The sequence below is a fragment of the Vanacampus margaritifer genome, chromosome 7 (assembly GCF_051991255.1).
Source record: "Vanacampus margaritifer isolate UIUO_Vmar chromosome 7, RoL_Vmar_1.0, whole genome shotgun sequence".
Classification (NCBI taxonomy): Eukaryota; Metazoa; Chordata; class Actinopteri; order Syngnathiformes; family Syngnathidae; genus Vanacampus; species Vanacampus margaritifer.
The window spans coordinates 9,686,428-9,703,011 of NC_135438.1; the positions used below are offsets into that span (position 1 = coordinate 9,686,428).

General features: G+C 38.8%; 4 protein-coding genes across 7 annotated transcripts in view; all 4 read right to left on the reverse strand.

The window, feature by feature from the left end:
- Nucleotides 1-1,881: 1,881 nt before the first annotated feature.
- Nucleotides 1,882-2,520, reverse strand: LOC144055367 (uncharacterized). The gene has a single exon (XM_077571280.1). It carries the CDS (start codon nt 2,509-2,511, stop codon nt 1,903-1,905), a length of 609 nt encoding a protein of 202 aa, XP_077427406.1. The 5' UTR covers nt 2,512-2,520; the 3' UTR covers nt 1,882-1,902.
- Nucleotides 2,521-4,336: 1,816 nt separating this feature from the next.
- LOC144055368 (uncharacterized) lies at nt 4,337-5,554 on the reverse strand. The gene is made up of 2 exons (XM_077571281.1): nt 5,388-5,554; nt 4,337-4,918 (listed from the first exon to the last, which is right to left on the reverse strand). Exons 1-2 carry the CDS (start codon nt 5,400-5,402, stop codon nt 4,370-4,372), a joined length of 564 nt encoding a protein of 187 aa, XP_077427407.1. The 5' UTR covers nt 5,403-5,554; the 3' UTR covers nt 4,337-4,369.
- Nucleotides 5,555-6,955: 1,401 nt separating this feature from the next.
- LOC144055740 (uncharacterized) lies at nt 6,956-8,181 on the reverse strand. 2 transcript variants are annotated; one of them, XM_077571998.1, is made up of 2 exons: nt 8,014-8,181; nt 6,956-7,537 (listed from the first exon to the last, which is right to left on the reverse strand). In XM_077571998.1, exons 1-2 carry the CDS (start codon nt 8,026-8,028, stop codon nt 6,989-6,991), a joined length of 564 nt encoding a protein of 187 aa, XP_077428124.1. In that variant the 5' UTR covers nt 8,029-8,181; the 3' UTR covers nt 6,956-6,988. The 2 variants fall into 2 exon arrangements, with proteins under 2 accessions (XP_077428124.1, XP_077428123.1); XM_077571997.1 differs by having other exon boundaries at nt 6,956-7,623; nt 8,014-8,179.
- A 2,669-nt stretch (nt 8,182-10,850) lies between these two features.
- Nucleotides 10,851-16,584, reverse strand: part of palm3 (paralemmin 3) — a 36,450-nt gene continuing 30,716 nt past the window's right edge. For all 3 annotated transcript variants that reach the window (XM_077571621.1, XM_077571620.1, XM_077571623.1), the window contains 3 exons: nt 15,896-15,965; nt 14,248-14,278; nt 10,851-12,660 (listed from right to left, as the gene is read on the reverse strand). In XM_077571621.1, coding sequence (XP_077427747.1) covers nt 11,828-12,660; nt 14,248-14,278; nt 15,896-15,965 — 934 coding nt within the window. In that variant the 3' untranslated portion in view covers nt 10,851-11,827. The remainder of the gene's footprint in view (nt 12,661-14,247; nt 14,279-15,895; nt 15,966-16,584) is intronic.

The following is a 16,584-nucleotide window of genomic DNA, read 5'->3' on the forward strand; positions in this document are numbered from 1 at the left end:
CGGTTGGCACTGGTGATGTGCTGCTGACTTACAATTTTATTGTAATCCTTTTTACTTTTTTCTACATGAAAAGTAGTCACATTGGAGATGTGAGGATTTTACCACAGCGACGATGTAAAATTGTTTATTTTGAGGTGACAGTGGATGACTGGTTGTCGCATTTCTAAGGTTTAAAGTAAGTTTAAATCCGGGCTTCGGACATCCTGTGTGGATTTACATGTTCTCGCCGCGCTTTTGTGCGTTTACTACGGGTTCCCCCACATTCCAAAAACATAAATCAATAAAGACTCTAAATTGTCCATTAGAATTGTGAATTTTGAGTCTGAATACTTGACTAGACATGCCCTGTGATTGGCTGACGACCAGTCCAGGGTTCACCCGCCTCTCACTGAAAGTCTTCTAAAGAGTACACTTATGCTTGTTTTGGCTGAACATCTGTAGTTTCACAATACAGACCAACAGAAGAACAAAAGTCCTAATTCCACTGGCCTCTTCTCGAAATGACATGAAGCAATACAAAAACGTCACAATCTGACTGATACTCCCTCCCCCCCTGTGTTTATTATTATGAATTGTGTTTTTAACATATTCAGAAGTATTTTATGTAGTATATTTCCGTTTTTTTTTTAAAATTGAGATTTATTCATCATCCATCCATTTTCTAAAGTGCCAATAAAATGTTTGTTTACAAAAGCGGCAAAAAACAGACAAACAGTCCACTGCAAAGTACAGTATTGCCCTGAAATACAAGTTTAATTAATTCCGTGACAAACTTGTTAACTCTCCACTCATGCATCCAAATCATCTTTCCCCATTAAAATGGCAATAATCCTTACCCCCCCCCCCCACCCCCCCAAAAAAAGACAAGAAAAACCCATAAACAGCATTGGACTTACAGTAATAAAACAATAACATAGAATGTAAAGAATGAACACTTTGTGCATCGTGATTAATGCTCATTGACATTTTGCTCCTTCTGCCCATCAGGGGGCAGTATAATACAGACATACATAATACACAAAGAGGAGTTTCACGACTACCTTGAGTAATATTAGACTTTTTTGTGTGTGCAGACAATAAAGGATACATGGTTATGAGTTTACTCATGGTATTACTACATTGTCAAAGTGTGTTGCTGTAAAGCAGGGGTGTCAAACTCATACTAGCTCAGGGGTCGCATGAAGGAAAATATGTGTGGGCCGGATCGGTAAAATAATGGTATATAACTTAAAAACTATCGCCGTCAATTATACGCAGATATTCGCCTTAAATTACAGATTTCAACCGTATTCATATTGTTCCAAAAAATAAAACAAATGCAAATGGAACGTGGCAACACTTCGCCTGTATGAGTTCTGGACATGTTGAATCTACCTGTTTTGCATATGTATTGCTCCCAGAATGCATTGTTTGGCGCAGTTAATGAAGTTATAAAGACGTTAATCCTTGTCATATGTATTTGTCTTACCAGTAATTGAATTTGTGTCGTATTTAACACGTTTAGGTCTATGATTATTATTATTTTTAAACAAGCCGTAACTTTAAGTTGTGTGTAAAATAATGACATTCTGGACGATTCCATGTACAAGTTGTATTGCTCATCCGAGGACTGCTTGTGAAATTACGAATTTATGTGTTTTGATTGTGGCCGGCTGATTAATTGGTCCGACATCATCCGACATTTTTTTTTTTTAACTTTACAAAATCGTCTCGCGGGCCGGATTCAACCCCTTTGCGGGCCTGATCTGGTCCGCGGACCGTATGTTTGACACCCCTGCTGAATAGTTTGTTAACATCAAGCTAGTGGACTTTCAAAAGCTAGAACATATCCCATAGGTTTCACTGCCAGACGCCAGGTATGGAAAGAAAACAAATAGCAGCTACATGGATGAATGAACATTTTTATTCAGTTATGAAGTCAGGACCGTAGACTGTGACTTCCTCAGCCAGCTTTCTTTCACAAAGCGGCTTGGTGGGATCCATCCAGACGGGTTCCCGCAAGTTCAGACACTTGGCCTGAGCCGCAAATTCTTCCTTCTCGCTCAGCTCCAACTCTCGCCTCTTGCTCACCAGATAAAGGTCGGTGCTGTCCAGGCCTTCCACTTTGAAGGTAAACACCAAGCAGTCTGGGCAGGACGTGTAGTAGAAGGTCCCCGCCATGCTGATTCCCATGGCCTTCACGGTCATGACGTTGTCTTTCAAGGTGACATTGAGGCGGTAGTACTTGCACTCATCTCCAAAGCGGTTGGCTTGGATGCAGGTGAAGTCGTACGCGTGGAAAGTGATGCTGTCCCTCTGCCCAAGGAGGACTTCGTCCGACGCGCTGGTCATGCTGGCGGCGAGCGTGGCCCAGCTACCCGCCGCTTGGCCGGGAGTCATGCCCACCAGCGGCCGGATCAGCTCATCGCAGGTCGGGGGAGCGCAAAGGCTGCCGGGCAGCAAGCAGAGCAAAGCGACGGAGCACACCAACAGAATCATCCTGGGATCCGTTGTCACGTTGCGCATGCTCATTTGGGAACAGCTGCCAGCCGCTTTTATAGACCCATTTCACCACACAGCAGTTGAATGATTCACAGAAATCCAATAGAGCAGCGCTTGACAAACTTTTGGGGTCCAGAGACCACTTATAAGACATTTTTGCGGCAAAAAAAACAATGTGAAAGGCTATCAGCATGTTCTACCACACTCCCATTGCTGATTATTGCATAGTTGCACAGTTTTTCAAGATGCGAGCTGTCATTCGGACGATTTTTTGAAGTGAACAATCCTACAAAAAAAGAGCCTTCAAGCTAGTTATCCCCCACCTCAGCTGAAGTTAACTGTCAAACTAAACTAAACAAAAAGAACTACACTTTATTTTAATTAACTTCATAGCTTCCCATTTCAGTCTTCTAGCTTAATGCTAACGCTAATTAGCATCAGTGCTTTTAAACCTTTGTGCAATGAATTGAACACTGTCGACAGAACACATACAATATGACAATTTTCACAGGTAGCCACTTGCCAATTTTCTCGATTCAGGCGGAAGAATCCCGAAATTCAACCCTATCAACCAACCGCGTGGCTCCCGATCTGTCATTTCTCCCGCTAATCTTTGTAGCAAAGTAAACTGTTTACATTGTAGGGAATATTCGACACATTTGCAACACGCCACCAATGCGGTGAGCTGACAAATATCAAAGTAAAAAGTAAAATTCACTATACCAAATATGTTGGATCGCAATACCTTAGAATGCTTTTATTTTGAAGTTGTTCCTGGCAGCGTAATGGATGACATGACTAGTCTTGTAGAATGTGTGCCGTCAAACTCTTGTGACCAACAACACAACTTTGTCCTGAAATCACATTCAATCCCTAATGGGGTATATGCAACGTAGGAGGCGGGACTTCTGACTCGCTGGTTTTCACACATCAGCTTTTTTTCCCTTTGCGACATGTGGGCCGCGTCCCAGTTCTTGCGCCCCTCAGTAGCGCGTTCCCATCAACGGGTGCGAGTGTGTAGTGTGTCTCAGTTGTCCGAAACAGAGATGTGACGCCCTGGGAAGGGCGCAGGGGTGGTTGATTCGAGTGTTGAAACATAGCTATCAGTGTCCGGAAACGACGCTGATGTGTGAAACCCAGAAGTCCGTCGCATCTACCCCATTAAGGGTGCTAGCACTGTTAGCATGCTAACAATGTTAGCACTGTAGCAGGAGCCATCGGATACATTTTCCAAGGTAGTTTAATTGACAGGCTTGTTCACACACATATGCCTATTTTACCTTCTGAGAATGATTGTTAGTGTCATACTGATGAGCTGAGACATCACAACAGTACAGAGGAGACACCTATATACTTTGTTTAGCACTTGCGGATTTTTGGGGGGGCAGGAGATAATGATAAAACCCCATGTTTATGACACATTTCTCAACTTCTAAAGATCAATAAATTACCAGGACTAATTTTCACTGCATTTAACTGTAGGTCACTAGTTAGCTGGCATTTTTTCTGGCTAGGAAAAGATACAGCTTAGTTAGGCACGCTAATTAGCAAATGTTCTGACACCTGATTGGATGTCCATTTTCACTAAAACTCCTATGTCCTATTAATTAGCCCAAGTTAAATGGATTTGTGTGAGAGTTTAAATTCAGTAAATAGTCTTTTACCCCCCCAACTGTCTGTTTTAGTTATTAAGAGACCAGCACAATCAAATGCTAGACTATGCTGGCTACGCCATTGTTCTCTTTGAAGTTAAAGAAACAGTACAGTGTGATGACAAAATATTTGTACTTTCCATTTCTGAAGCACTCCATAGCTTAGTCATGTGAACTTTATCAGGACACCACAAAAAGCAGAGTGTTTATCGACAGATTTATTGACTGAATCGGGACTAACAAAGCTCCTTGGTGGGATCCATCCAGATGGGTTCCCGCAAGCCCAGACAGTTAGCCTGAGCCGCAAACTCCACCTTCTCGCTGGCGTCCAACTCTCGCTTCGTGCTCACCAGGTAGAGGTCGGTGGTGGTGTGGCTTGGCGCCTGCACGTCGAAGCGGAACAACAGACAGGTTGGGCAGGAGGTATGATGGAAGGTTGCTGTGAAGAGATAGGTGGGCCCTCTCAGGGTCAAGACGTGGCCTGCCCGGGTGGCGTTGAGCGTGTACGACTGGCACTTGTCCGCCACGCGGTTACGTTGGACGTAGGCGTGGTTTGACTCGAAAGTGACACTGTCTCTGGTTTTGAGGGCGTCTTCGTCCACCGATCTGTTCAAACTGCCGGCAACCAAGGCCCACGTTCCCTCCAGATGGTTGGGAGGCATGTCCACCAGAGGCCTGATCAGGTTTTCGCAGGCCAGAGGGACGCAAGTGGTGCCGGACAGCAAGCAGGCCACGACGACGGCGCACGCCAGGAGAATCATTGTGAAGGAGCGATGAGGACGAGCCTTTGGGATGTTGACACAAGTGGCAGTCACGCTGGTAATGTGCGCATGGACATAGCCCATGGCAACTTTTATACAGAGAGCACCCACTGTCACAATTCAAACAAAGTCCTACTTGCTGAATGATTCACACAAATCAAACAAAGAGGACAAACATAAAACATTCACTTGTATGATTCAGTATGACAAATACAAATGGTCCCCTGATGCTAGTGGTCAGCTTTGAATATGTCCAATATCAGATTTATGAAACCGACAAAATGTTCATACATGTAAAATACATACGCTTAACATGACATTTTTGGTAATATTTTTCAATGCATGTATAAAAGAAACACTAAACTAACCCAACAACAATTAAAGGCTAAAAACCAAAACAACCCAAAAACAAAACTATACTTAAAATAATAATAATAAGGCTTTGACGCAAACAAATAATTGTAATTCCCCCCACCATTTACCCTCTCCTTACCTGTAAAATGTACATGAATGTTTATCAGCCTCAGGGTTGGGAAAATGAAAACCCTGCCACAAATTGGCTTTATAGGAACTGGCGCAGGTGCAGGTAAACGAGCTCGTCGTCATCTGTTGAGTAGAAGCACCTGTGGCTGATACTAAACTCCGTTTTTTGTTTTTCCTTTCTGGAGTTGGATTCCCCAACCTTGATTAAAATATTTTTGGGGTATAAATAAATAAATAAATAACCAATGAAAGGCAGTTTGCAATGGAGAGCCCAACCCAAAACACACTTAGGACCGCCCCCTCATTTGAATAGCGTCTGCATCATGATTTTTTTTATTTATTGATTGATATCTAATTCTATTTTTATATCTATTTTTAATTTCTACATTTATTTTTATATTTATTTTTTGAATCTTGTTTTTTATTTTTGTATTCATTTTTACTTTTAATAAATTTATTTAGGGTAATTATATATATACTGTATATATATGTGTGTGTGTGAGAATCGAATCAGTATGTGGAGGAACTCAATGTGTGCGTGCATTAGCAAGTGCCTCAACAAATATTAGAGATTGTAGGTTGTTTATATGATATGCTGTTATGTACAAAAGCACAATATTGTGCTTTTTATAGTCCATCCATCCATTTTCTTGACCGTTTGCGACGTGTGGGCCGCGTCCCAGTTCTTGCGCTTCCGCCTTTGTGCCCCTCGGTTGCGCGTTCCTATCGACGAGTGCGAGTGTGTAGTGTGTCTCAGTTGTCCAAGACAGAGAGTTGTGACGCCCTGGGAAGGGCGCAGGGGTGGTTGATTTGAGTGTTGGAACGTAGCTATCAGTGTCCGGAAATGGCGCTGTGTGAAACCCGGAAGTCAGTCGCATCTACCACATTAAGGGTGCTAGCACTGTTAGCATGCTAACAATGCTAGCACTGTAGCAGGAGCCATCGGATACGTTTTCCAAGGTAGTTCAATTGACAGCCTTGTTCACACACATATGCCTATTTTACCTTCTGAGAATGATTGTTAGTGTCATACTGATGAGCTGAGACATCACAACAGTACAGAGGAGACACCTATATACTTTGTTTAGCACTTGCGGATTTTTGGGGGGGATAGGAGATAATGATAAAACCCCATGTTTATTTTTCTGGTTATAACACATTTCTCAACTTCTACTGTTCAAGATCAACAAATTACCAGAACAAATTTTTGCTGCATTTAACTGTAGGTCACTGGTTAGCTGACATTTTTTCCCGGCAAGGAAAAGATACAGCTTAGTTAGGCACGCTAAGTGGCAAAATGGATGTCCATTATCACTAAAACTCCTATGTCCTATTAATTAGCCTAAGTTAAACGGATTTGTGTGAGAGTTTAAATTTAGTAAATAGTCTTTTCACTTGTTTAGGAGTTATTAGGAGACCAGCACAATCAAATGCTAGACTATACTGGCTACGCCATTGTTCTCTTTGAGGTTAAAGAAATAGTACTCAAGTGTGATGACAAAATATTTGTACTTTCCATTTCTGAACACTCCATAGCTAAATCATGTGAACTTTATCAGGACACCACAAAAAGCAGAGTGTGCATCGACAGATTTATTGACTGAATCGGGACTAACAAAGCTCCTTGGTGGGATCCATCCAGATGGGTTCCCGCAAGCCCAGACAGTTAGCCTGAGCCGCAAACTCCACCTTCTCGCTGGCGTCCAACTCTCGCTTCGTGCTCACCAGGTAGAGGTCGGTGGTGGTGTGGCTTGGCGCCTGCACGTCGAAGCGGAACAACAGACAGGTTGGGCAGGAGGTATGATGGAAGGTTGCTGTGAAGAGATAGGTGGGCCCTCTCAGGGTCAAGACGTTGCCTGCCCGGGTGGCGTTGAGCGTGTACGACTGGCACTTGTCCGCCACGCGGTTACGTTGGACGTAGGCGTGGTTTGACTCGAAAGTGACACTGTCTCTGGTCTTGATGACGTCTTCGTCCACCGATCTGTTCAAACTGCCGGCAACCAAGGCCCACGTTCCCTCCAATTGGTTGGGAGGCATGTCCACCAGAGGCCTGATCAGATTTTCGCAGGCCAGAGGGACGCAAGTGGTGCCGGACAGCAAGCAGGCCACGACGACGGCGCACGCCAGGAGAATCATTGTGAAGGAGCGATGAGGACGAGCCTTTGGGATGTGGACACAAGTGTCAGTCACGCTGGTAATGTGCGCACGGACATAGCCCATGGCAACTTTTATACAGAGAGCACCCACTGTCACAATTCAAACAAAACGCAGACAGACAAAGTCCTACTTGCTGAATGATTCACACAAATCAAACAATGAGGACAAACATAAAACATTCACGTGTCTGAGTCAGTATGACAAATACAAATGGTCCCCTGATGCTAGTGGTCACCTTTAAATATGTCCAATACCAGATTTATGAAACCGACAAAATGTTCATACATATAAAATACATACACTTAATATTACATTTTTGGTCATATTTTTCAATGCATGTATAAAAAAAAACACTAACCCAACAACAATTAAAGGCTAAAAACCAAAACAACAACCCAAAAACAAAACTATACTTAAAATAATAAGGCTTTGACGCAAACAAATAATTGTAATTCCCCCCCCATTTACCCTCTCCTTACCTGTAAAATGTACATGAATGTTTATCAGCCTCAAGATTGGGAAATCTAGGTCCTGAAATTAAAAACCCTGCCACAAATTGGCTTTATAGGAACTGGTGCAGGTAAACGAGCTCGTCGTCACCTGTTGAGTAGAAGCACCTGTGGCTGAAACTAAACTCCTTTTTTTTGTTTTTCCTTTCTGGAGCTGGATTCCCCAACCTTGATCAGCCTTTATTAAAAGATTTTTGGGGTATAAATAAATAAATAAATAACCAATGAAAGGCAGTTTGCAACGGAGAGCCCAACCCAAAACACACTTAGGACCGCCCCCTCATTTGAATAACATTTCGTCTTAATAGAGCGTCTGCATCATGAATTTTTTTTATTTATTGATTGATATCTAATTCTATTTTTAGATCTATTTTTAATTTTTTATTTTTATATTTATTTTTTGAATCTCGTTTTTTATTTTTGTATTCATTTTTACTTTAAATTAATTTATTTAGGGTAATATATATATATATATATATATGCGCATATATATATATATATATATGCGCATATATATATATATATATATATATGTGCATATATATATATATATATATATATATATATGTGCATATATATATATATATATACACATATATATATATATATATATATATATATATATATATATATATATGTGCATATATATATATATATATATATATATATATGTGTATATATATATATGTGTATATATATATATGTGTATATATATATATATATATATGCACGTATATATATATATATATATGCGCACATATATATATATATGCACGTATATATATATATATATATATATATGCGCACATATATATATATATATATATGCGCACATATATATATATATATATATGCGCACATATATATATATATATATATATATATGTGTGTATATATATATATATATATATATATATATATGTGTGTATATATATATATATATATATATATATATATGTGTGTATATATATATATATATATATATATATATATATATGTGTATATATATATATATATATATATATATATATATATGTGTATATATATATATATATATATATATATATATATATATATATGCGCACATATATATATATATATATATGCGCACATATATATATATATATATATATGTGTGTATATATATATATATATATATATATATGTGTGTATATATATATATATATATATATATATATATATATATATATATATGTGTATATATATATATATATATATATATATGTGTATATATATATATATATATATATATATATATATATATATATATATATATATATATATATATATATATATATATATATATATATATATATATATATATATATATATATATATATGTATATATATGTGTGTGTGTGAATCGAGTCAGTATGTGGAGGAACTCAATGTGTGCGTGCATTCGCAAGTAAGTGCCTCAAGATTGTAGGTTGTTTATATGCTATGCTGTTATGTACAAAAAGCACAATATTGTGCTTTTTATAGTCCATCCATCCATTTTCTTGACCGCTTAGTCCTCACAGGGCTTTTTATAGTATGAGCTAATATATATATTTTTTACAATATTGTGACCTTTTTTTTTTATCTGCCAACCTCCCCACAATATCGTGATAATTATCGTATCGTGATCATGAAATCATGTCAATGTTACTAAAATAGCTGAACAAATGACGTGGCTCTGAGTGGGTTACTGGTTAGACTGCATGGAAGGTTCTGGTAACGTCCAATGCTTTGATGCTTGAATTCAAAGCTAGTTTTGTCAGTGGGATTACTGGTAATGTTCAAATCTGTTCCAGTGTCAAACTGTGACTGCTCTTTAAATTTTTGTGGAAATATTCTCAAGTGTAAAAAGTTGACCGTAAAACAAGTACTCACCCTTTGATGAACATACGCTTGTAACTGGTTGCAAGTCTATTATCATGGATTATGGACGGGTTTTTTTTTTTTTGGTTACTTTTTTCCACTTAAAACAATGGTGTCCAAACTCGGTCCTCGAGGCCGGAGTTCTGCAGGTTTTGGACGTTTCCCTGCTCCAACACACCTGTTTTCAATGAACAGGATCATTATCAGGCCTATGCAAAGCTTGCTGATGAGCTTCAGGTGTGTTGGAGAAGGGAAACATCCAAAACCTGCAGAACTCCGGCCTCGAAGACCGACTTTAGACACCACTGATTTGAAAAGAATTTAGGTGTCCAAAGTGAGTTTTAAGGTTCAGATATTGCATTAGTCACCATTTTTTTTAGATTGTTACTTTATGAATAAAGAAAATGACGTTTGATAAACACCCTAGCACTAACAAATTTGCTTAATTACCTTTACATTATTTAATCTATTTGAGGACACTGATCATGTTGTATGTTTTTTCTCGTACCTCCAAAATAATCTATTTTCAGGGGAAGCCAAAAACTGCATGTTTGTTCATATGCATCATCAGATTTTATTTTATTTTTTTAAATTTATTATCGAATTGCTATATACGATGTTTCGGCCCAACGCCAGGATTGATTGACAATTGAAAAATATCATCACTAACTTTTGTAGGGTTTCCACAGATATTAATTGTAAATTTGAGCAACTTAAGTTAACTATTTGTCCAAAGTCTGCTTGCAAGATGACGCGTGGTGTGTTTAAAGCCTGCTTATCGGGTGATGTCAAGAGATACAGGCTTTGCATTGGATTTGGACAGCGACGATATGGCACATTCTTTAAACAATTGGGTCAATATGGGAAAAGTCCAAAGGATAAAAAAAATGCTGTGCAGAACCAAACAAATTTTACTCAATGACTCAAGTCAGTTTAATATTTAATGCAGTCCTTCCAAATACTTGACAGTGGATACAAATCCCAACATGGTTTCTTGCATCTGGTATAAATACGTTACACATGTACAGAGATTTGGTTAAATACAAAATTCATACTTCAGTAAAAATGTGTTATGAGATTGAGCCACAGGAATGTCACTTTATCATAATTGGGATGAGTGAATATATGCAACTTTCACCACACAACCCAAGTATGTGGGAGCTAGCAAAAAAAAAAAAAAAAGTTACCTAGCAAGTCCCAAATCTGTTCAATAATTCGGCTATAGAGCCCATCAATTAGAAAAATATCCTCTATGAACCACTCAATTCATTTTAAGAAAACTTGTATTTACATTCAAATGAATTGTATATTACATTAATTCATTTGTGAAAATAATTTTTCATCTCACTGCATTAAAAAGTTTTGGGTTGAGTGTATTTTCATGATATTAAATCCAGATATCGTTACCAGACAAACAGGTGGTTAAAAAATAACACCTCCAGTTTGGCCTGTGTGTGAATAAAAAAAACTGCGAAAATAAAAACACAACCCTTTTTTTGGCTCCCATTTAGCATGGAATTAAGTTGTTGTCCATATTGTTTTTATATAATTGAATTAGTTGGAATGTAATAAAGGTACATAGGGCCTTTAATGGTGCCACAAGATGTTCCTTGGTTATGGCTCCTTTAAAACACTCCATAGTTTATGCTACATAACATTTATTTGGCGCTGAACTAAAACTTCACAAAAGTCGTTTTTAAAGGACCACTGACCTAATTAATCAGTGCAACAAAGTTTAATAACAGCAGTGGTTGTAAAACATGAAGCGCACCTCTTAAGGTGGACTTCGGGGCTACTGTGATTAGCGGAATCCTCATTAAAACAAACAAAATAAAGCAAGTGTTAAAACTTACTTGATGAGAGCAAAGTGAAAAGTGTTGCATTCGTATTTAGCTTGCGTTTACATGACCGAGCAGCACAGGCAGGTTTTCTTCTTGGGGGCCTGCACGACCTCCGCCCGTGTTTCCGTGGAAACCGACTGGTTGTCGGTGGCGATGTCATCCTCAACTTCGGGGGCTTTGGCCTCTTCCAGGAGGGGCTGCTGCTCAGCGAGTGGCGCCTCAGTCCTGTGGTTCTCCGTGGGGTCGATCAGGAGGACTTCCTGGGACTGAGGGGGCGTGACCAGGGTGTCGCCTTGAGCTTTTGAGGACATGTGGGGCTCCTCCGCTACTGGTAGGATCGCTTCTTCTTCCTGGGCTTGCGGTGCTTCCTCTGAAGGAGGACTGGTGTGTTGCGATTGAGAGAAGACCGGCACGAGAGCCACCACAGCGCCCCCTAGAGGATCGGCTGCTAACTGCAGCACGGAGGCTGAAGCTTCCGCTTTCATGTCCTCGCCTTTTGTCTCCTCATGTTTACTCCCTGCTTGCTTCGCCGCCGCACTAGTTTCATCCTCTGCCAACTCTTTGGAAGCTTCTGGAGCTACTTGCACCTCCTCCACATTTACTCCTCCCTCCTTCGGACGCTCTTGCGGCGCAACTTCCTCTTCATCATCCGTGATGACGACACGTTCGGCCCGAATGATCAGGATGCCTTCGTCCACCTCCGTGCAACTTAGATGAGCAATGTGTTCGTATTGGTCATGATTCTCCACGAGGACGCTTCCGCTGGGTCCGTTTGTGGCGGCGGACTTCTCCAGAGCGTCTTCGTGGTGTTTGAGGCCACAGTCCCCTTCGCCGTTCATCAGAACAGATTGTTCTTCGTGGATCGCCTTGGTGGCGTAATCCTCAACTGTCCCTGAAGACATGACTTTGATTAATTTCCATCTCGTTGAAGCATTTCATAATATAATGAAGCAAGCTCGGTGGTTAATTAGCAAAACACATGTTCAGTGACAGTTGCCTGACTACAATTAAAGGCTGTTTTGCCAACAGCGTGTTAGTGTTCATGCAGAACAATTAATTTATGTATTAATTAACAAGACTACAAACATGAACTTCATTTTTATTGTACTGTATTAAGTAGATGCTGGTAGAAGGTGGACTGACTTTAGGGTTATAAAGTATTTGATTAGTGGATGATCGTAAAGTGTTTTTGAAATGATCTCTTTTATTGAGTTTTATTTGCATAATACACTCAAAAAACAGTTGGGTCAAAAATAACCCAACCATAGGTCAAAAATGGACCGATCCTCTACTTGGGTCTATTTGAACCAACTTTGAGTCAAGAAATGGGTCTTTTAGTGTAAAACAATTCATAAAATATTGGTCAGATCTTTTACTTGGGTCAAAAATTGGGTCATTTTGTATAAAACAGCCCAGAAAGTTGGGTCAAATTGACCCATAAAGTGGATCGGTCCATTTTTGATGCATAATTGGTTTCTTTTTGACCCAACTGTTTGAGAGTGTACTTAGTGACCGCTTTTTTATTTATGTTTTTATTTTTAAACTCATTCACTGCCATTGACGGCTATAGAAGTCAAAAATTAATTTGAACTATTTCTATTAATAACATTTTAATCGTCTGATGCCTTTAATTTTTAATAATCTTTTAAATTAGGGGCATCAGGCGATTACATTTTTTAATTGTAAGTAATCACATGACTTCACTAGTTAACTCACAATTAATCACAAATTTTGTATCTGTTCAAAATGTATAATAATTTTTTTTCTCTAGGTTTTCATACTCTTGTTAACAAAAGTGGAAAAAATGTGAAAAAGTTAATAACAAAAGTGGAAAAAATGTGAAAAAGTAAATTTTTTTAACGTCTATAGCAGTGAATGAGTTAATATCCTGCACTCAACAAATAAGCCATAAAAATACTAAACAAAGCATTGGTGAAAAAACATACAAAAAACCTCACTTGAAAAACTACAGTATATATATTATATATATCAACATCGACAAGTTTACAATTCAAATTCACTGTCATTGATGTCTATAAATGTCAAATATGCAGCGCAACTACGAGGCGTGGCTTGGCAGTGAATGAGTTAAACAAAGACATATTTTGACTTCTTCCATCTGGATTTTGTGCCGGATGTGTTTCGGGGTGAATGAAGTTTGATCTCAGCGTGGGCAATTTCGGACAACATTTTGATGCGCATGTCACATGTGCGTGTTGTTACAAACAGGTCACCTAGTCGTTTTCTTGTCTCCACATTTCACTTTCAATTACTATAAAAACATTCAACTAATGTATTAAATCTAAACTGCATACATTAGAAGGGACGGCCAGATGGTTGTTAGCGTCTACAATCAACACTGTGTGCGTGTAACATGTCATGATGTTTGAAATGACATCCATTTGAACTCAACTTGAAGAATAGATCATTTTCTGACGTGCACTGTAAACTGTAATTTTAATCAACAGCTTAATCTTACCCATATCTCCAGCTTCCATGTCCACGGCTTCCTGTTGGGCAAAAGACAAACTGTGAGTTCACTGTGTTGGAGCTAATAATTATGCACCACAGACCACACAGAATCAGAGGAGGTTGTCTTTTGTTGTTTTGCTTATGTGACTTCGTAAAGCCAAATCATCATAAAGTTTACAGGTCATCTAAAAGCATATAAAGACCAGCCTGCTTTCAAGGCTATGAACATTTTGAGCATGTTTGAGTTTATGAGTGACAAGAAGAAAAAAAAAGTGTCAGACATTTGCTGTCAATTACACTCAACGTGCCCACGGGCAGATTTTCTGGCAGGATTTGTTGCTGTCAAATTGATGTAAAGGTCACACATTATAGACACTTCCATCGCAGCCTGCATCGCTAATCGACAGAATACTTTGATTAGATTTTTTTTCTAAAAGGGTCAAAATGTGACAATAAATTTAAAGAAACAGGAACCTCAAAATAGTATTAGCCAAAAGGGGGCTAGGCTGGAGTTGAAGTGTTGAAATGTTGATGCTGATTTGTTGTGCTAGCTATGCTAATTTATAGTTTTAAATCCTGCCACGTAAACCTGATTTACTTAGTTATTGAATTGTCATTCCAAGTATTTTCAACACAGCTTCACTGCTATTATCATTAGCAAAACATAAGTCCGCTAGCTTGTTGCGAACATACACGGACGGGCTAATTGAAATGAGCATTGTTACAGTATACTGTATTTTAAACTGTTGCTGTCAAATTGATGTAAAGGTCACACATTATAGACACTTCCATCGCAGCCTGCATCGCTAATCAACAGAATACTTTGATTAGATTTTTTTTCTTAAAGGGTCAAAATGTGACAATAAATTTAAAGAAACAGGAACCTTAAAATAGTATTAGCTAAAAGGGGCTAGGCTGGAGTTGAAGTGTTGATGTAGCTGCTATGCTATGCTAACTTATAGCTTTAAATCCTGACACGTAAATCTGATTTACTAGTGATTTAATTGTCATTCAAAGTATTTTCAACACAGCTTCACTGCTATTATCATTAGCAAAACATAAGTCTGCTAGCTTATTGCGAACATACACGGGCTAATTGAAATTAGCATTGTTGTGCTGTAGTTTAAACAGGTCTATATTCTTCAGCTCTGTGAAAACAATTAGAACTACTGCAGTTTATCTTCAACTTTAGTTTACTGACAACTCTTACTACACTAGCTGTGTCACATGACTGCCACCGTCAGGCTGGTGTGCACACCGCATGGGGGTAGCATGCTCTGGTTTTTGTGGAATACCTCCATATGCATGTGGCTTATGTGTAAACAAATTGAAGTTTTTTTATTTAATTTTTTTATTCAGTGAGTGCATCTTATACCACCAGAGTGCCCTATAGACAGTAAATTGAGTGGGGATGGGATGGAAACTCAAGTTCACAAAATTCAGAGAGATATTCTCCAACTCTTGGTTTAAAATCCAGGCATTACTGCCAGAGGAGCACGTAGGCAGAAAATGTATTATTCAAGTGACAACGCCATGGACACAAATGTGAGAAAAGCTTCCTAATGGAAGATGATAGCGAACGCTGTTTGACACACATTCTAACAGCTTTTGTTCACTATGTAGGCGTGTTGTGTGTGTGCGTGCACGCGTCTCACTGTTTGGTCCTCTGCGATCTGTTGTTGTTTCTCATCCTCCCCTGCAAACCCCGCATTCCATGATAGCAACCTAAAATGAAACCACACACATCTTATGCACGTTTAAAATAATATAACTCTTGTCAGTTTTACCATGAAAATAACATCTTCAAATCATCTTAATGGCACGCTGTCTTGTAGTAAGGAGAAAAAATCATTGCTGTCATTACCATGGCAACCCCGGATCGCATACTTTATGATTCCCAACCAGTTTACCGAGAGATCATTAGGGATGCTGCAGGAATCCAATTTCATATAATTTCTCTGCAAACTATTATTAATTATAAATATAAAGTATCTCGGTTCTTATACTGTATGTATGCCAGTGGTTTATAGTGACAAGCAGAACAATTAAAACGCTCTTCCATAGCAGACAGTTCACTAAATCTGTGTGTATATGATATGTATGTGTATTTGATATTGTGCGGCGAGATTTTTTTTAAAGGTAAATTGGGTGCCTTGGCTCAACAAAGATTGGGAAACACTGGTCTACAATACTGGTGGACCAGGTAGGACTGGTGTTCGAGCTACTGTACCATCGGTGCTTGAAGTACTTGAAATTACTCAATACTCTATAAAGATAATCTACGTAACAGTTTCATAGCTTCTAGGGCTGTTGTTCACACTGAAGGTCAATTCCAATTTGTGAC

Bases quoted from the DNA above. Each gene is read 5' to 3' on its own strand.
- LOC144055740 (XM_077571997.1), bottom strand. From the start codon at position 7,597: ATGGGCTATGTCCGTGCGCACATTACCAGCGTGACTGACACTTGTGTC.
- LOC144055367 (XM_077571280.1), bottom strand. From the start codon at position 2,511: ATGAGCATGCGCAACGTGACAACGGATCCCAGGATGATTCTGTTGGTG.